We start from the raw sequence: 25,715 nt of genomic DNA, 5'->3' as shown, positions 1-25,715 counted from the left end.
ATCACCATGCAACTTCCCCCGTTGATTAATTGCATGAAGACAACTGTTCTTTCAGTCTACAGACACAGGTAAAGTGTAGTCAAATAAACCCCTAAATGTGTATTTTGGATGTTATCTTTCATTAGTCTAAAAGAAGATGGTTTGGAAGCAAAAGAGGCCAAAATTGTCCAGTTCATTAAAAAACGTTTTCTTGCCTTTAGGGTCTCAGCTGGATTGAGCTATTTCAATGTAATTTAATCCATAGATAATTGGGTAAAGGTCCATAAATCGCACAACAGTTTTTGGTAAAAGACAAGACAATATAGAGCGTGAGCACACCACCTCTAAATCGATGTGTGTGTTTACTGGGTTCGGTGTGCCCTCCCTGCTTTTATCTCCTCCTGCCTCTTGCTTCTATTCATAGCGGCAGAGGTGACACTGACACAGGACGCTCCCAGCATATCAGCTGCCATAATGCCAGCCAGCCTGTTTCAAGAGGGATAAAGGGCCAAAGACACATCGCTGCTGAAAGACTTGGCATTATCTCAGCCCAGCAGAAACCATTCCAGGCCCCATGCAGAATCAACCTAATGCATTTCTAATGTCATATCGGCTACAATCGCATATGCTTTTTCTTTTTCGGTGGCCAGATGTGATGCTGTCTGGGTGCAGATGAGTCTTCAGTCTCATATAATCCTCCCTCCAGAGACGGTGACAAGGCCCAGCTGATCCCAGACTCCCTGTGAAAAATGTCACGTAGTTTCTCTTCTAAAGAGTTTTTAACCCAGTGATGAGTCATTCCAGTTACGTACATCGGATACTGATGGAATTACGTGTTTCTATCCCCCATGTGGGCATTTACCATGAATGGAATTCTTAGTCATAGTAATGATGCTGCCTGTTGCTTGGTGATTTATTTTCCCTGACAATTATCCCCTTCGCGCATCATTCCAACCGTCTGCTCTGTGTCCCCGCAGGAACGGCTCACAGTCGAAGCGCCGAAGAGACACAAGGTGTCCGTGCACGTCCTGTCCAGAGAGATGGACTCCTGTGAGTATCTGTATTTACAAGTCTGATTCATGGGCTCCGTTTAAATGCTCAGTAGGTTCATTCAGTGTCAGGCTGACCTGTGTGTCACTGTGTGTGTTTACCAGGTCCAATAGTGGGAGAGTTCCCCGCTCAGAACGATGTCAACCTGGCCCCTGCTCCTTCCCTGCCACAGGTAATGATCATGTTCTAACCTTTCCCAACTAATGAGACATAAGGTGTGTTTCCACTATGGGTCGAATACCCGGAATGAGGCAGGTCTCCGTCGCCAAAACGCCCCTAATTAGCATGCGAGTCACTCGATAGGCCGTTTGAGCAGCTGTTTGTTGGCCCTGTGGGAGAGCAGGGCCTCTTCCTGAGACAAGCCCGGTTGCTGTTTGGATATAACTCTAAGCGGGATGTGACGTGTGGTAGTACAGACACCACAACAACACGGGGAAGCACTGAGTAGACTCTTATATTCAGTGGTGTTGTAGAACGCAGCACAGAAAATGGTCTGTGCATGGGCACCTTTGCACAGGCTTGTTAAAACGAGTGCTGCAGCTGCCAAGTTAGATTCTGACCTGCGGCCCTTTGCTGCATACGATCCCACATCACATAAGAGCACCAACCGTGTATTAATCCGCAACTGGAAATGGTCCTTAACAAATGTCTTGCTACGTGATGCTGACATCAGCCTGAAGATGTCTGCTGACATTGATTGTTAATCTGCCTCGTGAGCACAGGCATCAGCTGATTCTGATTATCTCAAAATAGTGTTAATCAGCCCAAATAATTTGCTGACTAATTAATCACTCACAGGATTTGTTTAGAAATGTAGAATATTGTTGACTTTACCCTTTTTTAAAGTGATCAGGTTGGGAAAATATGCGGTGTCCTCCTAGGGCGGGATGAAAATTTGATGTGATCATTTATAGTCTTTCATCTGAGTCGTATTGTGATGAAATCATGAATCGAGAAATCGTGATACACAATTACTTCGTCTGAGTTGATAATAAGCACACAGTAACTCATATTTATCAGTAGGAAGAAAGTTTATATTTCGCAATAAAATTCTTAATAAAATGAGAAATGACTCTGTATTTTACATTAGTTACATATTCAATTTACACAGAAGAAAATAAAACCAGGCTCTACCATGTGGTTATTTTATATAGACTATTTATTCGTTGACTTACCAGAGAATACATTGTGATGTATATTTGTTCTCAAGAGTGATAGACAATTTTGTGCATATCATCCAGCACTACGCTTCTCCTTTTTTAATTAGAAAAAACTTTGAAGAAGTGGTTCGTGACAGGTGAAAACAGAATTGACAGCATAGGGAAGAAAGTGTCGCAGCAGCTGTTGCTGACTGACACAAGCACACTGACATTGTAGTTAGAGCACTGAACTCCTGAGAAAGAAAATGTCATGGTCAAGGAAAGATGTGATCGAGAATTCATCAGGAGGGAAACGACAGCCGTGGTGCTCAGAGAATCTGACCGTATTTACACAAAGCTGCTGGTAAAGGATGGTCCAGTGTGTCGTGTGCTCAACAAAGAATCATTGAAGCACCTTTCCTTAGCAACTACAGAATCCCACCGGCTGTTATCATGGCCGCCTCATTTCACTCGGGGACCTTCCTCAGCAAAAAAGAGGATTCGACCTCAGCGCAGGCTCACTTATCTACCATGGAAACAACGTGCATGTGCGTCTTTGAGCACCTTGAAAAGCGCTATATAAATTTGATTTATTATTATTTTTTATTATTATTTTTACTATTTTTGCTATCAGCACCATGAGTAGTTTAAGATGGGCTTTGTCTTCAAAGGAACAGACGAAGCAGAATAGCATGAAGACGTTGGATATCAGCGGGAGCGCCACTCTGACCCACCCACTGTTTTACTTTTCCCGCAGCCCACGCTGGTTCAGGACATGACGGAGTTCAAGAGGAGCCTGCCCCTCTTCCCCCTGGTCAGGCCTCACATCAACTTCATGGCTGCCAAACTGTGAGCGAGGCCAGCAGGTGGGCACGCAGCAGCAGGGAGGCGCCGGGGAGGGCGACCGCGAGGAACCCCGCTTCGTTTCCCACCTATACCCCCCCTCCCCTCAGACTGGGCCTGCGTGTATGTATGTGTGTGTGTTTGTTTGGGCGGGTGCATGAGAATGCGTGTGTGCACGTGTGGCAGGCTGGAGCCACTAGGAAGAGATGCTTGGTAACAAATGCGTGTATTTTGAATCACAAAGTTAGCCGTGGTCGTCGACAATAGCTGTGATAACGATAGAGGTCACACCAGACTCGCCTCATGTTCAAAGTCTCTAAAAGGAGATGCAACACTCACACGCATAATGATACTGTGTACGCTGTTGTAGAGGAAATGGAAGAAGAAAAAAAAAAGACGAGGGCCAGATCCCTTTTTTAAACGAGTTTAAGTATAGCGCAGAAGCTTCACAGTAGGAGGTGTTTTATTTGATTTATTCCAACATGCTGCTTTGAGAATGATAGCTGGTTTATTGTTATCGACTAGGGGCTGTAGAAGTTAAAGGCAGCAGCTCCATGAAGGTCTTCGCTTTTATTTGTCGGACTGATACGTTTGCCATGTAACTCTCGAAGGCACCACAACTCTCCTGAAAATGTTGACGCAAGGTCAAATGGTATATTTTATTCAAATCGATGCATCTCTGGAAGGATGTCCGCTTTATAATTATTGTTTTAATCTTTGCGGGTTTTGAAATGTTGTTGCTTGTAAACTGGTAAAATGTTGGGACCCTTTGAGGAGCTCTTTGAAATTGCTAATCACAGACACGCCCATGAAAGTTTTAATTTTTATTGCATTTTACAGTAGTATGTAATTCAGACACCTCAGGGGTAACTCTATGCTGTTTTTTAACATTCAATTTTACTAGCGATTGATTCAAAATAAAAACCCTTTCAGTCTGTCATTAGAACAGTAGTGCTTTGTTCCCTTTTTTTCACTAAATGTGAACCAGTCCTCATTGGTTTTCTTAGTTATTTTTGTAAAACTGAAAGAAAGCAGCAGTGCGTTTCTTTCTTCCTTTTGTAAGTTCCAGGGAGATTGTCATTATTCTTACACTCTGTGTCTTCATGTGAGTCTCTCTGCAGCTTGTGCCTTTCCAGGGGGGCATCAGTTAGTTTGTACACGGCTGCACTGACCTGCTCCTGGTCTGATCGGGGCCAGAATCCTAGAGGATCTAAGCCCCTAAATTGCTGGACTATGTTCTGGCTCTTATAACAGAGATGTCAAAAAAAAAAAATACAAGCAGCTAGGTGTTCTTCTCTGAATAGAAACATTTCAAGTTGATGTCTAAAGGGTGTTGAAGGAAAAACTCTTCTTTTTTTTTTTCTGAATATGCACTTCTCTCACTCAGCAATAAACTTAAGATGTAGACAGGGAACAGTGTAAGGCAGAGTGAGAAAGTAGCTACAGCAGCTGGAGCCACACTGAGCCCATGCTCCAGCCTAAACCGCCGAGAGGACCCAGTCCGTTCTGAGCGGCCGGTGGTGCACGGACGGTGCATGGACTCTCAGGTGCTAACCAGCTTTGCTGTGTCGAACCACTGCTGGTGGAGCTGCCAACCACTCTGTTGAAACAGCTGAAAATCCAAACTAATTTCTCCCTCCTTTCCCACCGTACTTGCTCTCAGGCCTAGTTCATTGCTCGTTCACATGACGCCGTTTTAAAGAATGATTGGGGGGAAGAAGGCTACCTTTACGATTAGGCCGTATCAAAAGCTTCTTCAATGTTTTCCAGCATTTCGCTATGTCTCAACCTGATCAAAACCATTTCTGTTTTTAAGTAACGATTATCAACTGCCTCTTTGTTAAAGGCACTATTACCTTTTTGTAGTTACAACCCAAAGACAACCAGCAGCAGTAAACTCTCATCCCACAGCCAGTAGCTCGACAACAGCTGGGGATAATGATGAAGAAACAAGCAACATTACATATCAGGCTTGTGTGGGCCATGCACTGTTTACCTTGTTGAGTATCTAGTGATTGGTTTACGTTTAGAGAATCTGAAGCATATTTTAATTATTTTAACTCTGGCAACTTTAAGAGACTGGTTGGCTGGTGAGAGTGCTGACATTTTGTTTTGATTGTCTCCTGTGTGTTTCTAATTAATAAACTACTGAATGGAACCATGTGTGTATTTTAATGCAATGCTCTCGGTCCCCCACAAACTCAACACTTGCACGTAGACATTGAAAAAATACATTTATTCACAGAACTGATACCGTAAAACTCTAAAGCTCAGACACGTCTCTTTTGGCGAGTGGAGACATGACAGTGAATCTACTGGGGGAGCTGTGGATTGTAGGTTGTAGGAGGACATCTGTACAGCAGGCACAGTTTGTGTGCAGGTTAAATATTCCAAGGGGTGGGCTGTACATCACGCCTTTTCAGTCGCAGGAAGTCATAAAAACAACCCTATTGTCACACACACACGTCTCATGCAGATGCAGTAGTTTGTCTTATTTGTCCAGGTTGAGATTTCCGTTGACTACCCCAATACACTCTTATTCTGTAAGAACAGCATTTAAGTGTTACAATTTCAAAAAAGGTGTCTTGAGAAATTATTTCCCATTTTAGTGTGGAGGTCCCAAAGACCTAATGTTTTTATTGAAGAAATGGTCACACATGACATTTAAAAAGTAGATTTTCTTTTGTAGAGGCAATTTATCTTAAGAAAACAACCTGGGCGAATAAAGCCAAAACTACCTGCATACTATCTGACTAGCAGTAAGTGAGAAAGTATGGCTTTTAGAATTTGGTTAAATTGACCCTTTCATTTCTCCAAGAGTCTTGACCAAACAACCCCAGTGACTCACTTTCAGTTACCAGAGTCCAAGTTTCACATATGTCTGCGTGGTGATTACTTAAGTCTGCCCTGAGCTGCACACTCAGGGAACACGACAGTATGACCGTCACGTGTCGGGGGGGAAGTGGCTTAAATAAAAGTCCCAAAAATGTTCGAGCAAAGTTTCACATCTTCCAATGAAAAGTGCTGCACTGAGAGTCACCCAAGCTTTTGGAGATGCCTGCGTCGCTGCAAAAAACTCTCGAGGACCAAAACGATCCATATTATCCATCCACCCATCTGGTAGAGACGGTGTCATGGCAACAGGCTCGACCAAAGCTGGGGCGCTGTCATGGATGATGAAGCTTTGAAACATCGCATACAGGCGTTTTGTAAAGGATGAAGCAAAGTAAACACTGCCAAGGCATGTGAACAGACAAATGAAACACCCCCTGACATAACGCGGGGTCTAAATGCGTGTCCGTGTGGTCAGCACGTCAGGGTTTAGGTGCTTCCATTCAGAGTAGCATTCAGATTAACGACACATTTTGTTTTATTAATACATTCTACACTGAACATTTTACTTCATTCAACACAAACCCCAAACACTGGCAAACAGGGCTTTTCAAATCTGCAAAATAAACCAATATAAAACAATCATTATTTATTATTATTATAAAATGCTAATTACACAAACCCCGCATTTTTTAATCTTTAAAATACAGTAAGTTTACAATAAGTATTAGTTATGTGATTGTTGAAGCACATCCACCCGACACTCACACACAGCACGAGTCCTTATTCCGTGTCACTGTGTGTGTGTGTTTGTGTGTGTGGGGAACTGCAATCCATGCTCCAGTGTCCACAAGTCTTACCCATCTTTAACTTTCCGAAAGCGTCAAAAGTTTAAAAAAAACAAAACAAATGTGTAGTGGCGGTGGTCGCGACGGTGTGATGAATCACTCCAGAGGGGATGAGGTTTAGAGAGGAGTAGGTGAGGGTGGCACTGATCCCAAGTCTGTTTCACCAGCACTTCCTGCTCAGAGTTCACATCCTCATCCCTCCGGCAGAGGTGTGTGGTTCTTCCGGCTGTCCTCCCTCTGGACGGCGGAGCCTCCTCAGGCCTCCTCCTGCTCGGGGAAGTTGAGGATCTTGCGGTGGGCTTGCCTCAGGTACTGCTGTTGTTTGAAGTACACCTTAAACGCCCCTTTGATGGCCACAAAGGCAATACCTCCCTGTAGGGAAAGAAAAACTGTGTTGAAAGAGGGCTTAAAGGCAGATTCAGCTCTGTCTCCATTCAAGAGCGGCGTCAGTAGAAATGTGGAAAATGTGAAGGCGTGGAAAAACCCTTCAAATCTCACACTGGCTTTCTGGATGCGTGGGAGAGCGTGAACAGGAATCTACCTCACCTGTAGCAAACTCTTTAACCAACACTTTGAACTGGTGAGAAGAGAAGATTGATAACACTTGTGTCTGTTTGGTAAATCTACAGCCAGCAGCTGGTTAGCTTAGCTTAGCATAACGACTGAATACAGTCAGCCTGGCTCAGTCCAAAGGTAAATTAATCCCCCTACTGCACCAGTAACTCTTAATGCCTTTACACGGCAGGAGGGTGACAAAATAGTACAAAAACGCAAAAATACTCGACCTGCCAAAATTCCTAATCTGCAGGTAAACAGTTACACAGTCTAGGGCCTTTATTTTGAAAGAAAGAAGAATGGAAGCAGTGAATGTGCGAAACGCTGCTTTTGTCAACTGTGAAAGTTTGCCGTCTGGTTCGGACTACGGAGCCTCTATGGCTATTATCCTCAAGGTTGAGCCCTTTATTCATCTTCATTTATGCTCAGAACATTTTTGATGATTTTTTTGTCCTTTTGTGCTTTTATTTGTATACAATTCAGATTGGAGGCTGACGGGGGGGGGGGACAAGCAGCAAAGGATCGCTGCGGCAAGGACTTTTGGACCCTGTATTATGCCGCATAATATATGCTATTCTGTTGTTATAGTACTAAAAAAGTGTTTTAGTACTAAAAAGGTTCAAAACAAATATATATATATATATATATATATATATTGATGTGAAAAAAGACATCCTTTGGGCTCACTTTTTATATATCTATATGTCTAGTCGCTGTACCAGTCCAACTGTGTTTGGTTTGTTTGTTGATTTTTTTGTTGAAGAATAACGTTTCGTTAGAATTACAAATATTTACAATTGATTCATGTAAACAGAACCATTCTGAGGGTTATTTCTGTTTTTTTCTTTCCTAATATCTATACTGATCAGGAAAAATGACCCTGAGTTTACATAAAAAGCAGAAATGACTAAGAAGGTGACACTCCAATGGACCAAGTCTTTAAATACTGTGGATGCAATGGGACTTTTAAAAATGCAAAAACTTAATGACCTCCGATTTGCCCTTTAATGTCTGCTGTGGTCAAGTAAAAAGCATCTATACATAAACCGCAGCAGAGAGGGCTCCATTCTCTAAACTACACCTGATTGTGAGACTGTGTATTATTTACTGTATTTCCTGGTTTCTGGCTGTACCCACCAGGATGGTCCTCTGCAGGTTGGAGTTGACGCTGCTGAACATGAGCTTCCCCACGATGGTGGCGATGGTTGGGAAGACCAAAGCGCCACACAGGATCCGTGTGGCTGACACGTGGTCCGCCAGGGGGCTGGCTTCTGCCGGGATGCGAGGAACTGGACAGCCAATCCCTGCAGAGACGCATGGAAAGCGGCAGGGAGCCCGATGAAACATATGACTGTATACATACAGCTGATCTAATAAGAAAGAGTCCAGCAGCCTGAGATCTCATGTTAGCGTTCATTTATTCCTCTCTAAATGAGCAGAAACCAGGTGCAGTGAAGGGTTCTGTGATGGATGAACAGGTGGCAGCGTCCACTGAGTCAGTGTGTGTGGTGTCTCAGAAGGAATAAGACACACCTATTCATCACAAACAACAGTGTTGCTGAGTTACTAACACCCCGTATCCTGTGTTTGAAACTTGTTTTGTATCATCACGGGTTGTGGTAATCCTGACTCAATCTTTGGATCCATTTAGACACTACCTAGGTTCTCAAATGGATTCATGATATTATGATACAATGCTCCTTTGAAATTGTGAGGAAATATTTTCTCCAGCAGTGGAGGCTGAGCTCTAGCAGATGAATACAGTTACAGCTCCTGATCTTTATCCACATGAGCTCACAGTGAGAGCAACATTTGATTAAGAGCCGAGTTCTAAAGCAGCATGAAGACAAATGAATACAGTTGAGTGCTACACAAGTGTGTGTCCTGACCAGGGAAGATGCTGTTGAGGATCTGCAGCTTGTTGGAGTACTTCCTCCACAGACGCAGGACGTAGTCCTCCCAGCGGATCATCTTGCCGAGGATCAGCATGACAGGGATGGTGGGCAGGCCAATAAGCAGGAACAGAGGGTCAGCCCTTTCCATAACGTCCAGGCCCTCCTTATGGCCCACCACCTGGAGAGCAGAAGGGACGGTCAGAATGGAAAACTACAGCAGAGGAGTGAAACTGGTTCATTTTCACTCACAAATGACGAGGACAGGATCGACAGAGGAGCACGAAAATGCTGTTGTGACTTCACCAGTACTATACTGAACCACATGCACATTATTAGAAAAATGAATAACATCCAAATAGAAATAAATCCATGACCTGCTAAACTATGAATACTTCAATATGCCAACACACAGGGCACAACCTCAACTAGACAGAACAGACCCTTTATAAAAGGAGGCACTCTCAGGAGGGATCATTGGTCACACCTGCATGACAGTGACGGCTCCGTAGGTGACTGCAGTCCAGTAGATGGAGCCCACCATGATGCCAGCTGCGGCGAAGGGGCCGGCCTTGGAGATGAGCCGATCAGCCAGGTCCAGCACGTAAACCACAGGGCCTGATGGAGGGAACACAGCTGAGTGAGGCCAATTTGTACACACGCAACTCTTATTTTGAAGTTCTTCATAGCCTGATTGATTGGATTTTTGAAACCGATACAGTAACTTTATCTGCTGATTTCTTTTTAAACAATCTTGATATATATCCCATAGATTTAATAGAATTGTGTAAATGTATAAGTCCACCTGCCAGTGCTCTCCTGTGGACCATTAAAAGGCCAGTTTAGAGCTCTAGCTGTTGTACATAAAATAGAACAAGCAGCCAGTTTATGTTTGTATAAGCAAACCAGATTATTTTATCACTACAAGGTCAGAAATGTGCATGACTAAAACACCATTGAATTTTATCAGAAATCTGATGACAATATCTGATGGGTGGTTTAAATTCACTTTTTTTCAAAATGTAATCCCAGTGAATCAGTTCAAAAAGCCTCATGTAAATCCACATATGGACATCCTGTCGCTGGCAAACACTCAAAACACGTTTGTGTTACGGCGCCGTATGAACAGTGTGAGAGTGTACAGCAGGGGTCATGAGACTCCTGCAGGTAAAACAACCACCAGCAGCCACTGCTTGTCCTCGTGACACACTGGAACCACAAAGTTCACTCTTCAGTACACGAAGACACGAGGAAACTCACAAATCAAATAAACATCATGTGATCAAGTGGCCTGACAGTGCAACAAGAATATGACAACAATGCAGTAATGCGAAAGCTGAAGAAATGACTCTTTGAAGCAGGTCAGGTATGGTGCACGCCTTGTACTGCAGAGTTATTGACAGACAGGGAGGAGGTTCTCACCCACCTTACACCCAGATTCAAAACAACTGGGCTGAATCTTGACAAACATTCGATTAAGCATTAATCTGAAGTCCAAACTTGCCTTCATTGCAGCTACGTCCTTGTCTGAAATCAGGGGCAGGACCTAAAAGAAACTTGAGAAAATTCTCTGCTGCATCCTCCTCTCTGGCATTCCAGGCTGACTCGGGGGAAATCATGCAATATTTACAGGAAGGCAACCTGATTTCCTCACTCAGACAGACCCATCCACATCCTATTAATAACTAGGAGGGAGGAGAGCGGGGTGGGGACGCTACCAGAGGGAGCACACAACACACAGCACTGGGCCTCTATGTGTTGCAGTGCAACTCCAAACTAAACTGCAAGATAAGGTGCACAGCACAGAGCAGTCTGGATTTAAAAGGCCCTAAAACTATTTTCTCAAACACCTTCATATGCACAACATTTCCTGCCAGAGTAGGTACAGTTTGGGCTATTTCACGAGAGATTTCTATAATTAGTTAATGCTACTACACTTCAAGCTCTCTATTTTCATATTGATAATGTGCAGTTTACGATATAACGATGGTATAATTACCACTCCCAACTGTTAGTTATTTTTGAATCAACTAGTCCTTGATTTCAGACAGTGAGAGACAAAAGCGGGTTCCTCATTTTTACCCCACAACAGTTGAGTCATCAGCTGAAATGACAACTGTATCTGGCAGATTTGATCAGCTTTAGCTAGCCATGGAGTTCCACGAGTTGGTTCAAATGCTTACTGTCTGTATAAACAGCATTGTCAGAGTATTGCAGTGCAGAGATAGTTAGTCCTACTATTATATTATACATAGAATGAAGAGAAATCTAAGATCAGACTCTTATTGTCCTATAACCCTGTTTGACGGCTTAACTAACACACTTGGACGAGCGATTGTGTTTTGAACCAGTGTGTTTGACTTTTAATGTTGCAAGAGTAAAGGCTTTAAGCTTGAGGACTCAATGGGTTTGGCAAACATAACACTGTCTTGGATAACAAGTTTGGCTGGGGTTGCTGGAGTGCAAACTTCTTCAGATCAAATAAAGAGCAAGACGGAGCTGCTAACATGGTGGGAAAACACTACACAGTAGATATGTTCGTCATAAACAGTAACCCCGTACATAATTAAGTTACTGTACAGTAGTACAGACCAATATATTGGTCGGCTGATACCACAGACATATCTGTATCTGTTGATTTTCCAATATGCATCAATATGAAAACTTCTTTTTAGAACATATCAAGCAGAAAGCAATGCTTGGGTTGATTTAGAAATGGACATATAGCTATTCATTTTAGTTTTTATTCTTTATTGAAATGGTCAGCATTTGACTGATATACTTTACATCCAATACCATTTAGCTTTTTAATATATATAATATATGAAAATGTATTTTTTATTTGAATGGTCAGCAGTTGTCCGATACTGACTCTGATGTTTGTTCAGCCATTTATTTTATTTTGATTTATTCTCTACTTTCTCAGTGTTTTCTTTCTAGAATTGGTTGACTGTGTAAGAAAGCTCCTTTGCATAATCCACAGTGAAAAGCTCCATTTTGTTATTTTTTTCTACTTGAAAAATTCAATTCATGTCGGCCGCCATTTCAATATTCTGTGAGTTTTTTCTCGACAGGTTTTCCTATAAATAACAAGGACTTAAACTAAGCCTGTTACTCACTAATGAAAACTGTTATTGTCAATTCTTTTTTTTTTAAAAACAGCAAAGTAGTTCAAATGTAATTTCAACAGGCTTTCTGACAAACATGCTTGTCTCTTCAGAAGGGTGACTTTTATGATCACATTTTTTTTTAAATAGTGATCTTGACACATCTTGTGAAATAAAGCCGTCAAGTGTCATGACAACAGTGCTGAGTCATCGGTCCTTGTGAAAGCAGGACTTGGTTCAAGAACGCGTTCCCCTCTGGTCGTGTCAGCAGCAGATTGATAAATATATTATCCTTTTCCTTTACGCTATAATGCTCGTGTACAGCAAGTTGAAAAAAACGGATCGACCTTGTAGCACAAAGAGTTTCCGTCACTTAAAGTTAAAGGGCGCCGGTGCTGCAGTTGGTTACAGGCTGTTGGCAGGGAATTACTGGCAGAGATGCTCAGCCATCTCTAAGTCATCATTTAAGACGTGGAAAGATTGAATGCAAACACCTTGGCAGATACGTCTCAGAGGAAATCAAAATGGTGAGACCAAACTGTAACTACAACATTTACATGAGCCTACACGCCAAGTGTAAAAAGAGCAGCAGCTTTCGAAAATAACTCCCTGTGGTTATTTTGGGGTTACGGGTTTTTACAGTTGGGACATAAGACAGACTCTATTAAGGTGTTTGTACAGCCAGGCCACCATGAGGCTGTTACCCATAAGTACATGCCACAAGTAATATACAATCCAGCTACTGTTAGCTGCACACCTATTTCTGCAGTACATTCACTCTATAAGCTTTAATTTTAGAGCACAGTTGAGTGCACCATTTTAAGCAGCCAATGCTCACGGTCTTTCTCTTCTTGAAACAACACTAAGCAAGCAAGAAGCGTTTGGCTCTTAATGGGTCTCGTCCACCGCCAGCCTTTTCCAGAGCTCATTTTTACTGCACCTGTGTTTGCCGACCGGATTGATCTTGCGTTGCTTGCGCGCATTAATATGGCATATTTTGATGACAGTGTTGGAATCTCTTCCGTTTTCTCCCTGTCTAAGCATTACGCCATCGCAGCCGGAGGGAACTGGGTCGCCCTTAATGGCTGCTGGCAAGATGGAGAGCTGAGCAATTCATTTCAGCCACTGGCAGCAGATTCCATAATTAAGATAATTAAAAAGAAGGGAGGGGGAAAGTGAAGGAGAGGCGAAAAGTGCAACTGCAATTCCTCAGTAGTGGGCACGCATGCTGGCACACTGTTCCAGCTGGCTTGTTTACTCTCTCAAAAGAAGGAGCAGCAAGGACACGCCGTCCTCAGTTATATTGCCAGCAAAATGAGCATGATAGGCTGGCTTGGGCTCTGCAGCAGGTGCTGGTGGGAATAAGGCCAAAACAGCATATAGCTACATTACCATTTGTAGGCTGCAGTGTCCCTCTATCTCCACTATCTTATGTGCTGCAAGTCAGTGAATATAGTCGAAACCTGGGTTAATAGAAAAAGTGATCTGTGGCTCCAAATAGACCCCCCCATCCCATCTGATCCGGCGGCAGTCAGGGGTCCCACCCTGGGAGACAAGTAATGCCTGTCAAGCCTCTGGAAATAGACTGGCCTCAGCAGCAACCCCGAGAAAATAACTACCGTGGCGGCTCCCCAATGGCGTGCCCTGTCTCTACCTGTCCACAGCTTTGCCTCCATCGCTCAGTGTTGTCACCAAAATGTGAAATTGTTATTATTCCGACGGCTAATGAAAGCTCCTGCAAATACCACAGCTTGTGAAGCCGAGCCACTAATTATATTCAAAGGGTAAAACACATCTGAGCTCTAAACAAAAACACAAGACACATGGAGCAATTGGCTGTCTGTACATCAAAGACATTTTTAAATATAAAAGGTAGCATTGTGTCTGTACTAAAGAAATAAAAAAATAGGAAAGGAACACTGCAGCAATGATGCAGCAAAACAGATACAGCTACTCTCCTCCTGCCCACTTTGAAGTGCACTGATGCCCAGAGTATCCTGCAGCTGGAACTCCTCAGACAGCAAAAGTAAAATCGCAGCTAAGAGGCAAAGAAAATTACTTTTTTGCGTTATTAGTAATTATTCAGAGTATTACTCATCGGGCATGAAACAAGATGTAATGAAGCCTTGGAGTGCCCATCCGGTTGTGTAACTACTGAATGCAGAATGCGTTGTGGATTGCTGAAAGATGTACGTCAAAAACTGCAAGCAATTACAGCAAAGCAATGGAAGTCTTATTGAAAATTAAAATTCTAACAAAACAGTCACAATGTGGTTAAACGCACATATCTGGTAACAAAAGTAACAATCCTTTACTTTGCAAAAGCAGTTTAACCCAAGGTTGTCAAAAGTATCGACACCTTTCACTACCATGTGTTAAAACAATACAGTACAACCTAGTAGAATCAACAGTAGTAGTATGTCAAAGTTTAAAATGCTGGTGTCGTGACAGCCTTACTTTGACCCAAGGCTGACCTCATGCAAATCAGCATGCAACTTTTGCATGTGGTGCACTGCTGTAAAAGGATCAGGTCTGTGGCACATCCTGTTCCTAACTCCCTTATAACCTAGAAATGTCACCATCACAGACCTGAGTTCTAATGATGTGTGATGGGATGTTAAAGTCAAAGGGAAACACTGGAGGACAGCTGCAATTTCACAGATTCATCAGCAGAGCGGCAGCGTGACTCCACTCATCTATCTGCTCTGTCAGCCTTTGATGAGCTGCTCCATCAGCTCCTCCCGTAACCCAGTTTCACTCCCACTCCTCTCTCCTAGACAAATCCAGCATCTGTGCACAGCTCCTTCGCTGTCTGACAGGCACTTTTCCCTGTCGATAAGGAGTTTCTCAGGTAAACTCAACATCCTCGATGCATATAACCAACCAATGTGCAACTTCCTGTCCTGATACAATCAGCTGTTAGGGGCTAAATTTTGGCTTTTTGGCATTCAGGACATAGAACAGCTTGACTTCAATGGTTTTGGTTTAGCACCTAAATAAAAATATATAGCCAATAAGGTTGGTTACCTGCTATAGAAAAGAGAAGGGTAGATGAATTAACAAGACAAAAGAAAGGTTGCAATACATAACTGCTATTATGTTAAAGTGTAATTCCGGCCCAAAATCATCATGGTCTTTTCGGCACTTACAGTACATACATCAAATAAGTGATCGAGACATTTTTTTGCTAACAACCGGACGTGGTTAACACTGATTAGCTCTGGGCAGTACGGTGAAGGCATTAAAACGTCTTTAACCACTAGTACTGCTCAAAATAACACTAAACCTCTGCAGTAGCATGATAACAGTCCCTTCACACAAAACGAAGCATGAACAAGTTTGGAAGTTTATTAAAAGAGTGTTTTAAAGACTTACCAACTGGCCCCTGTACCAGCTCTTGTAGTAGAGTCCATTCAAGTCGTATACCAAAGTCAATCTAAAGGAAGGAGCCCAATGGTGCTTTGTTTTATGTGTAAGGATACTTATCATGCTACTGTAGAGTCTTAGTGATATTTTGAGCAGTATAAGTGGATAAATTGTAAGCGGATATTGCCTGCACTGTACTGCCCTGAGATAATAAGTGTTTCTCCGTTAATAGTTGTTACTCGACAAAACTCTCGCTGGCTTATTCTATATTATGTTAGTGCCTTGGCCATATCTACCTGTCGTTGATTTAATAACACCTTGATTTACAGTTAAATTCTGCATTTTATAATACTACTTCCATCTACATGCACAAGAGGTAGACTATTATTTAAGCAAATTTCAACCATTCCTGTGTTCTATGGTCCTATTCCTTGTTTATACCGGCACATGCATGCACTGTACTTGACTCAGATGCAGAAATTACAATGTATGGTTTCAAATTCAGTGTCACATATTTATTGTGCTCTTTTAAGATGCAAGATAGAAGGTAAACAAACAGCACCATCACTGTCATGACAGTAGCTACAATATATAAAAAAGAAATACCATACATTCAGAATAAGGGGTGTGACGAGACGATACACGATATTGAGTCCAAGAGAACGAGACGACATGGTGGTTGATTTTGCTGTGGTGGTGCTGCAAGTGACTTTGCATAGTACCTGTGTTAGCCACGGTGTAGCCTACAGTACGGATGTAAAGTATAGATCTGGACCGTTTTTGACATCTCTCACTTAAAAACGCAAAATTGAGTTATCTCTCCAATAGGCAGCAAGTTAGATGTGCAGCATCCTCCCAAACATCCTCACAGTCTGTCATCTAAACTGAAGGGAAACAAAAACAGTTACACATGGCTAAATGAAATTCACAAGCCTCAGGTTGCTTGTATAAAGTCCTCATTAAATGAGCGGTGATAGTTGTAGAAGAATGCTGTATCATTCTCTGAGAGATCATCACTCAGCAAATCAGCCACAGTAAAGAGGAAGTTCCCTTTAAAAATAAACCACTGGCTCATCCATCATGATGCTCTATTGCTGTTGGCCAAACCACTTGGGCATTTTAACAAGTGACAAAGGAACACAAACTTAGGATTGGATGTCAGAAGTTGATGACATTTTACCTTCTGGGCTACAACTCCTTACTGGCTGTCATAAAAAAAAAGAGCTGGCTAAACAAATTTCCAGCCATGGCCCAGTTGAGAGAGCTGGGCTTTAGTAAAGTACGATTGCACATGTACAGTATTTTCTTTACAGGCGGTTGATTTAAGCTGTGGTGGAGCTGCAGGTGTCTTTGCATAGTGCTCATGTTAGCCGTGGTTTAGCCTACCATACCCACGCCAGGTCTGTCAGAATCACTGACTATAACTACTTATAGTCACAGATGTTAAAGCAGCTGTGGGGGCCCACGTTTGTGTTATGGGGCACAATCTTCTTACAGTTGGACCAGATCTCCTTACACCCCAAGACGATGTGGCACACTGAGAAAACACTGATGCAATGTGTCTAAATCATGTTCTAAAGCTACTGTGTGAAACAGAGACTCAATGTCAAACCATGTGAATGAGACCAACATTAGATAGCACAAACATGTTTGTGGGAAAAGTCAGATGAGAGACCTACAATAGATTTGTATTTGATTTAGCTTAGGTCTGAAGGTTAACCTAGAAAAGACTTACAATACAAAAAAGATACATGTGTTCAGTCCTATAGAAGGTTATCTTTTTTAGCACTGTAATCTGCTAGAATGAATCAAACCACAGGGACAAGGTACGTGAATATCCAATGTATTCATGACAGAGATTTGTTCTAATTCAGCCCAAAGATTTCCTTTTACCATGTTGCTTGGCAACCAGTCAGGCACGGCTTCACTTCAATTTCACTGAATCAATACACTTTGTTGTGCTTCCTTCTTTCCCATACATTTGTAGCATACAAGTAAGAGTTATTCTTACCTACGACACAAAACTCTGGGGGTACAAAGTACACCTAAAGTTGATTACGCTACCCGCCTACTTACACTAATTACTGTAACCTTATTTCTGATGTTAACTTAAATTAAGAGTTGAAAAAATTTCCTAAAAATCTGTAAGGGTTGATACAACATTAATTAACAGTCCTATTGGGACCTGTGAGACAATTAACACAACCTTAAATACAAAAAGAACAGGGCCTGGCAGACACATTCACTAACACCCAGCAAACAGCCATGTACTAATAATCATCTCTCTGGGGGACATGTAGACATCCAATGGGTTATTTACTGAGGAGGAGGTTTAAGAAGCTGAGCTGAACCCTCTGCATATAGCATCAAAGTGACTGACAGCACAGCCTTGGTCACTATAAATATATATGAACCTGTGTACCAGCCGGGACAGGCCTCCTGCAGACTGGCATTGTCTTTGAGCCAGCTACTGTCTCAAATTGCAACTTCTCTCTCTTTGAGGTTGAGATGGTAGCGGCCCTGTGGCTGATGGGTTGGCCCGTTACAACTGTGCACTATTAACCTTTTATGTGTCCAGGACAGATTTTGGCATTTGGCTGTAAAGGGATAAAGCTTTTATTTTTGCTGTCCCTACAATATTTTTCTGCCACTGTAAAACAGCAGAGGTTAGAGGCATAGAGAATGGGAGACAGCGACAGTGAAAAGTGAGGAGGTTGTGGCCAAATATACATGGTTGCATATGGTGTATGTTTACTAAATGAGTCATAACTGGTGTTTGGGAACAATTGAGGGCCTCGTCACTCTGACGTCTCGGGATAATTGAGGCCGCCACTTACCCCTAAACTGCTACTGGTCGATCAGCCAGGAGCTGGGCGTATAATAAGTGAGCACCCTTCTGTTCCTTGTCAGGCTGAAGGGGAATATTTACCCAGATCACCACAGAACCTATGCTGGCTCTGGAGTAAATAAACATGCTCTCAGAGTATTGGGTATAGTTACAGGCAACAGCTAGTAAGGGTGCCCTCAAAGAGCAGCTTCAGCAGTCTATTTATTTTTATTCTATGGTGCCAATTCAATGTTGGTGGAAAATTAGAGTTGTTTTAACAGTTTGACAGTACAACAAATTGCATTCAGAATTAGGACTTGGAAACTTCTTGGCAGTTTCTCAATCTATCTTAGTGCTACATTGCAAATCCGCAGACAGGCAATCCTTTTTCCCCATGTTCGTAGTTTAAAACACCCATCACACACCGAGTACTCCAGAGTTTTAGCATTGCAGTCCTATAACATTGTCAGAGTGACAATGGACAGTTTAAATGAAAAAAGATCAAAACTGATCCATCAGAACCAAGGATATTGTCTGTTCTATACCATGCATTCTTCTTCCTTGTCAAAACATGGCGTATACATTACCTACAAATCAACTCCATCACATACATACACACCAGTGGTGACTGCTGGTCTTTCAAGGAGGGGGAAGATCATTTTTAAATCATAAATGTGTTTATTTATATGTAAATTCTACCCTTTGTTCCTTTTCAAGAAAATGAAATGTGACCTTGTCGTACCGACAAGGCATCTTTTCCAGGGACTTGACCAGTGTCCTCTCAATGGCAGCAGAGCTAGGCTGCTTAAACGGCCCTGGCCCAGCTGGAGCTGCTGCGCCAGGCTACTGTGAAGTGTGACCGCCTTTGAGTGACGGGGGGAGAAGCTCGTTGGGGAGAGAAACCGCAGAGTGACAGAACAGAGTCGCCAAAACACAACGTTAGTCATTTTTAACAAAGACAAAGTCGCTGGGGATCAGTACAGTCTCCGGATCCGTTCAGAACAACGGAATGAAGAACTTAGAAAATGCTCCGCTGGATGTTTATTCTTCAAGATCGCTGATTCGCTCATTTAGCTGTCAATCAAAAAAGGATTCCGTGTCAGACAGCTCATCCAATTGCCTTTTACATAAATAGCTAGGGAAATTTTTATCTTGTCTCATGAATCTGGGTTAAAGCTGTGTGAACTGCACTTGACCGTGGAAAATATAACTGAAGGAATATTTGTCCATTTCTAAAGATTTCCGCAAGCACAGGAGTCATACTCTGAAACGTGAGCCCCTTCAACCATGCTAACTGATCAGAAGTAATGAAGTCTGGCTCACCGGATGTACAGGGCTGGGATAAAGCCTGACATCCACTATCTGGTTTGTAAAGGCACCGTCTGCTCAGCTCTGCCCATGACAATTGTGACTGAAATAAAAACAAGCCAGACCAGTGCCGTGGAGATCTGGCTATGCTTGACTAGGAATGAAGCATCTAGGCCCTAAAAGCAAACACAAAGCTAAGCTAGTGCCACGTTATGATTAAGCTGCCAGCTAATCTCGCTACTCTTAGTTTTATCATGTGTAAGATGAAACCTACCCAGTTTGGGAAAGACGATGAGGTATTCTGCGTTGCATTGTGGACAGGCCACGCGTGCCGTGCTGTTGCCCCGTTGCTTCTCGTCCACCCAGCGCTGCAGGCAGGCCTGGTGAACCCACTTGGTGGAGCCTCGGCAGCGACATGGCCGTACCCACTCTGCCGTGCGGTCGTCCTCGTCTGTGGCGAAGCACACCCAGCAACTCCTAGGAGAAAACACACCCACAGGTGGGATGAAGACAATGTAACACATACACCCTGATAACTGGAAAAAGGCTGGTGATTTCTATATGAATTTTACATTTTTGATTTTGACGTTTTACACGGATTTCTCTCTCTAATTTCTGTAAGAGGGAACAAACAACTACAGAATAAAAATACCTTTGGCTCTAGTAATAGAAATCCCCCCCCGAAAAAATTATAAATAACCATCGCCATTTATAATACTGCAATGAATTAAATATATATTATAACAAATACATAAAATCTATTGAAAAATCTAGCCTTACAATTTGTAATTTTGTGCTCGGTTCTGCTGTCATCAGTGCGTTTGACTTTTATTTTGGAAATGTGCAGGATGTTCATCATGCATAATGGCGCATAGGTTGCTTCTTTGTCTTGCTTTGTACGTATATGCGCAATTAATGTGTGTGGATTTGGTGTCGGATCAGCTACTCTTAACAACAGCCTCTCTCATATCATTTGTGACGTGCATTAGCTGAATCTATCCCATCTAGTGTTGCGCGGTATACCGATACCGAAGATACCTCGGTACCCAGCTTTATAAACAATACTTTTTCACGTTTTATTAGTATCGGTACTTTATGCAACAGCGGGGCAGTGTGTCTGTGTCCAGTTCCTCTCTGCTTCATCACTGCCTGCAGCCAGAGTGGACATGGTTTCATAGTGACATGTCACTCACAGAGCGAGACAGACATGGCTGACAGTGGCTCAAGTGCTCCTGTCGACCGTCCAAGGCTTGTTCATAAGCAGACGCACAGAGTGAAATATGGAACAATTTCGCCTACGTTGCCGACAGTAAGGGCCAGCCCACGGACACCACAAAGCCCGTCTGACAAACGACCAACTTAGAGATACATGGAGCTGACAGACATGCGTACTTGTTCAAAGAGTTAAGAGAGCTGCAGGTTAGAGATAGATAATATATACATCCCACCGATGTAACGTTAAGTTAAGCAAGTGTTTAATTTGTGACAAACAAACTTTTTTCACCATCAGAGTTGATCGAGGCAGTCAGGGGTAAAGCTAACTGTTTAATTGTCCTGTGTGGTTCACACATATCTGTATGCAAACAGCTTACACTGGAGATATTAACTTTACCATAACATGCACTGGTGTTCACGAGTACGATCAACAACAACACAACAAAGGCAAGAACCTTAAATTGGTCAAAGAATATTGAACATGTTCTTGTTTTCAAATGTCATGTTTTCATGTTCTGTGACAAATCTTTTTTTATTTTTTTAAACAGCTGCATAATCATTTAACTGTTGCTATAACAAGTTAAGTAGCTGTAAAGCTCAGCAGCTTTAACAAATATGTTTTTATTTTGACTTTTTAGGTTTAAGTGTTTTAATTAATAAAAAGAAAGAAATAATTTTAAGTTCCACGTTCTGTCATCTAATATTTGATTCCATTACTGTGGATGATATTTTAGTTTTACGTCGTGGTATCGTTTCAGTACTGTTATCGAGATATGTTAGGCAGATATCGTACCGAAGTCATTATTTTGGTATCGTGACAACACTAATCCCATCTGTCCATCTGCATGCGAATAAGACATCCAGATCACACAGCTTTGTGCAGCAGGTGTCTTTGTTATGTCAGCCACAAAAACAATCATCGTCCTATTGAATTTTTTCAATTCAATGACAAGTTATGAAACTAGACACAGGCCTAAATTTTTCACTAAGTGGTGGGGTTTTAATTTTTCCTTATAATATCTGGTACTAGAGGTGGTGATTGCTTACTAAAGTTAGTCTCTCTCCTCCTGAAGCTGTCCATGGTTCTGACCTTCTGACATGAATCTGATTTGTTTGTTTGTATGAGGTAGACTGAAGGAGTGAGTGAAAGAGCACGCAAGAATAACCTAATCTTTCATGTCGCCTGAAAAGTGAGTAGTCAGCAGCAACATAAAGCCACAAACATGAGTCAAAGGGTTCGGCTCATCGAAATATGGTTCGGGTTCAATCAGGCTTTTTTGGAGTTCTTACTGAGAATAGTGTTGGTCATTTTTAACCAATGATATTTGTTATGTGTTCAAAGTCTCTCAAGTAACTCCAGACTAAATGGCCAAGATGGAACACACACACAGAGCCTCACTCTGGGCCAGTAACTCTATATAAAATCAACCAGGATCAATACAAACCCTATAGGCAAACAGGCCGTTATGCTGACTGTACAGTATATCAAGCAAATCTGACAGCACAGCAAAACTGTACTCACTCACTCGCTCACTCGCTCACACAGGCCCTTCATCCTGCCATCTGGATATAAATCAAAGCATTTCTTTGGGATTATCTTTTAGGTCTCAATGACGTAAGATTTATCATCAATATCCTTTTTGGACCAAGATATTAAAAAAAAGTCCAAAGTGTATCTTACTTGCACCGTTTCTATTGCTTTTCAATGAATATGGCCACATGCTTTTCCTCTAGTTTGAGGTAGATTATTTTGACATTGCCTTTAGGACTGATCACATTGCAATTAAAACTAAATTCACCAGGGCATCCCTGTGCGAGTGCACACAATATTCTGATAAACCACAGCTAGGATACACAGGGAAAGCACAAAGGGGCTTGGTTGCAGACAGACCGATTACACACAGTCTCCCTTGTGTGTGACATACAGACAAATGTCTTGTTCTGGACTCACTTCTAGCCGTATTTTAAGGACCCTCACACACACCAGGCCCTCCCTCCTACCCATAAGCATCCCAACACATCCTCCTTCCTGTCGTCCCACATTATATCCTCCCAGTGAAGGTCCTTCTGAGTAAACAGTTCTTCCACTTCAAAAGGTGCACAAAGTCTGCCTCTCCACTCCCCCGTGTCTCATTACATGAGGCTAAGTGCAAGAACCTAGACCACGGATATTCATATTTTAGCTGTTACACACTAATGAGAATAGTCATAGGTTAGACCTGAATAACTAATGTAAGAAAATCTGCAACACCAGACCATGAAAACCACAGCCGAGCTCCCAAACATTGACTAGTTCCATTGGTTCTCATAAAAAGTAGGAAAAGTGTGATAATTGCTCAAACAGGGTATATGCGGGCCTCCTCAAATTAAATTTAATACATTTTAAGACCTCATTGCAAATTTCTACATGGATGTCTACTGTTTCTTTTTTTTTTTGGTTAATAACTGGGCATGAAGGGACCTCTGCACACTAACAAACATCAGTCAGTCAGTGGGTCAGTGCGCAGCAAGTGGGTTATCTTTTTTGGATGACGTCAAATCTATGAGGATTCCATGAATAAGCTTCACAGAATCAAACTGCGTGCCAACACAATGATTCTATTAATGTAAACTTAGAACACACCAAAATCTCTTTGGAGAAAAACATGTTGAAGCTACAAAATGGTATTGGGTTTAAGACTTTTTAAGGACCTTAACTTTTGCTTGATTGATTTATCAACTTTTGATGCTTTTTAAGACCCCGCAGACAACTTGTGAAATGAAGAAAAATAGCCAACTAATATCCAAAATGACAAGATTTTCCTTTCAGCCACATTCATGCCATTCACTTATACCTAGGACTAGCCTGTTGCTAGGAGATCCAGTGGTTTAGTGGCTGACTGCTGCCTCCGACTTATTTAAAGCCTGACTATCCGAGTGTGACATTTATGTTCCCATTTTCATAATTACAATGAACCCTGAACAGTTGGCATTTCACTGGATAAATGAAGCAATGATTAGACAAAACACCTAACACCTTCCATTAAACCCCATGAATTCAATGAGACAAAATGTAAACAGTTTTTTTTCTCTTAGGCTGTGATTATATACATTTTGGTTATCGTTGCATAGAACATTTCTGCTTATAAATGGGCCCAATGCAGGTTAAGCAGTACCAGTGCAGTATTTCTTCTCTGACACAGTTTAGACTAACTGCCTGTATGTGACCTGATTACACATAGCTTAAGTTTACTGTTACCTCTTTCCAACAGGTATGCCTGGAATAGAAGAAACCGGTCATCGTTTCACTGTAACTAGGAAGTATGAAATGCATCATGGATAGTAGAAATATCTGTGGTATGAACTACAGCTCTAATTGTTAAATGTCATTTCCAAGTATGGGAAAGGTCTGGTAGGTTCACTGACGAGCCTGTGACCATAAATATTCGGCCATTTTTTTGTCAAACGTCCCAGTCTATTGGTGCACTGGTCACCTGTTTCTCTCAGATTTTTAATTACCTTTAAACCTGTAGGGACTGTAGGGAAAATATGGACACGTCTGGATGTTTTACAAATGTCACCCACAGATTTTAGGAGTGTATGAAAATATTGATACTCTACTGTCTTTAAGCAGCCTTAGTGGGCTTAAAGCTAAAGTGAAGGTATTGGTATATGAAGCTAGACCATCTAAGCATCCATTGGAACCTTGTCATACTAGCGTGTTGGGAAGGTAGCTTAATAATGCCCCAAAGTTGGGGTCAAATTTTCTGAGGGAAAAACTGTCATTGCCATTTTCAAAGAGGTCCCTTGACCTCTGACCCCAAGATATCTGAATGAAAATGGGTTTTATATGTGCCCACAAGTCTCCTGTTTATAGACATGCCTACTTTATGTTTGTCCCATGCAATTACAGGGAAGAAAAAAAATACTTTTTCTCATTCACATTATTTTCCCCCATTCTAAAATTTTGTATTTCAATATTTGTGCACACCGGGGTCCCTAAACAATCTTGGAATTTCATAAATTGCATTGGGAATGACTAGAAAGCTGAGACTCCTGTGGAGTGAATGAGCCAAATATTATGCATATGAGATAATGTTAGTCCCCATAGTAGCCATTTCAACCACAACCTCACTGTATACTATGACAATTTTCCTAAAAGCAGATTTTAAAAGTCACAATATTTAGCCTTGCTTACAGTTTCGCAATACTGAATCCTAACCCCTGTATCATGATATCACCAGATTCTTGCCAATAAACAGCCCTATGTCTTGTTGGCAGTTCATTTGCATCATGGTGAACATGGTGTCTCCCCGGATGCAGCCAACCCATGAAAGCTGTGTTGCGAGTTGTAAACTGTCTGTGCAGCAGGAGAGCAGAGAGAAAGACATTTTTAAAAGTCTGTGTTCAGCTCTCAGTACGTTTGTAGCTTCTTACTGAATCTCTGTGGTTTAAAGTTTAGTTTCTCTCCTGATTGCACTTTCAGGGATCTGTCATGTTCGCATTGAGCCAATTCAGAGTCGTGTTAAGTAAGTGCATTTCCAGTTTTTGCTGCTTCACAGTAATAGCTTTCCAATAACAACATAATGGAGGACTTTTATTTTGAAGAATTTTAGGCTATAAAATGTGTTTATCTGTTTCACAGCAGCTCTTTGACCAGTCACTCGCCGGCTTCTAAATAACAACAGCAGACTTTGCGAAAAGTAACATTCCTACATAGCCAACATATTTGTGAATTTGGGTACATTTTATGAAACTAAAAATATAAAATACGA

General features: G+C 41.9%; 2 protein-coding genes across 3 annotated transcripts in view; one reads left to right on the top strand and one right to left on the bottom strand.

The window, feature by feature from the left end:
- The window catches only part of ide (insulin-degrading enzyme), a 33,064-nt gene extending 27,913 nt beyond the window's left edge, over positions 1-5,151 (top strand). For both annotated transcript variants that reach the window (XM_083922593.1, XM_083922592.1), the window contains exons 23-25: positions 957-1,029; positions 1,134-1,201; positions 2,926-5,151. In XM_083922593.1, the coding sequence (XP_083778719.1) occupies positions 957-1,029; positions 1,134-1,201; positions 2,926-3,021 (237 nt within the window). In that variant the 3' untranslated portion in view covers positions 3,022-5,151. The remainder of the gene's footprint in view (positions 1-956; positions 1,030-1,133; positions 1,202-2,925) is intronic.
- A 79-nt stretch (positions 5,152-5,230) lies between these two features.
- Positions 5,231-25,715, bottom strand: part of marchf5 (membrane-associated ring finger (C3HC4) 5) — a 28,441-nt gene continuing 7,956 nt past the window's right edge. Inside the window, exons 2-6 of the mRNA XM_083922560.1 lie at positions 20,021-20,223; positions 9,626-9,756; positions 9,136-9,319; positions 8,384-8,550; positions 5,231-7,063 (exon numbers count right to left, since the gene is read on the bottom strand). Of these exons, the coding sequence (XP_083778686.1) occupies positions 6,947-7,063; positions 8,384-8,550; positions 9,136-9,319; positions 9,626-9,756; positions 20,021-20,223 (802 nt within the window). The 3' untranslated portion in view covers positions 5,231-6,946. The remainder of the gene's footprint in view (positions 7,064-8,383; positions 8,551-9,135; positions 9,320-9,625; positions 9,757-20,020; positions 20,224-25,715) is intronic.

Source organism: Echiichthys vipera (genome assembly GCF_963691815.1).
Source record: "Echiichthys vipera genome assembly, chromosome: 11".
NCBI lineage: Eukaryota > Metazoa > Chordata > Actinopteri > Perciformes > Trachinidae > Echiichthys > Echiichthys vipera.
Note: the sequence above shows the minus strand (reverse complement) of the source record. Positions and strands in the feature narration are given on the sequence as shown.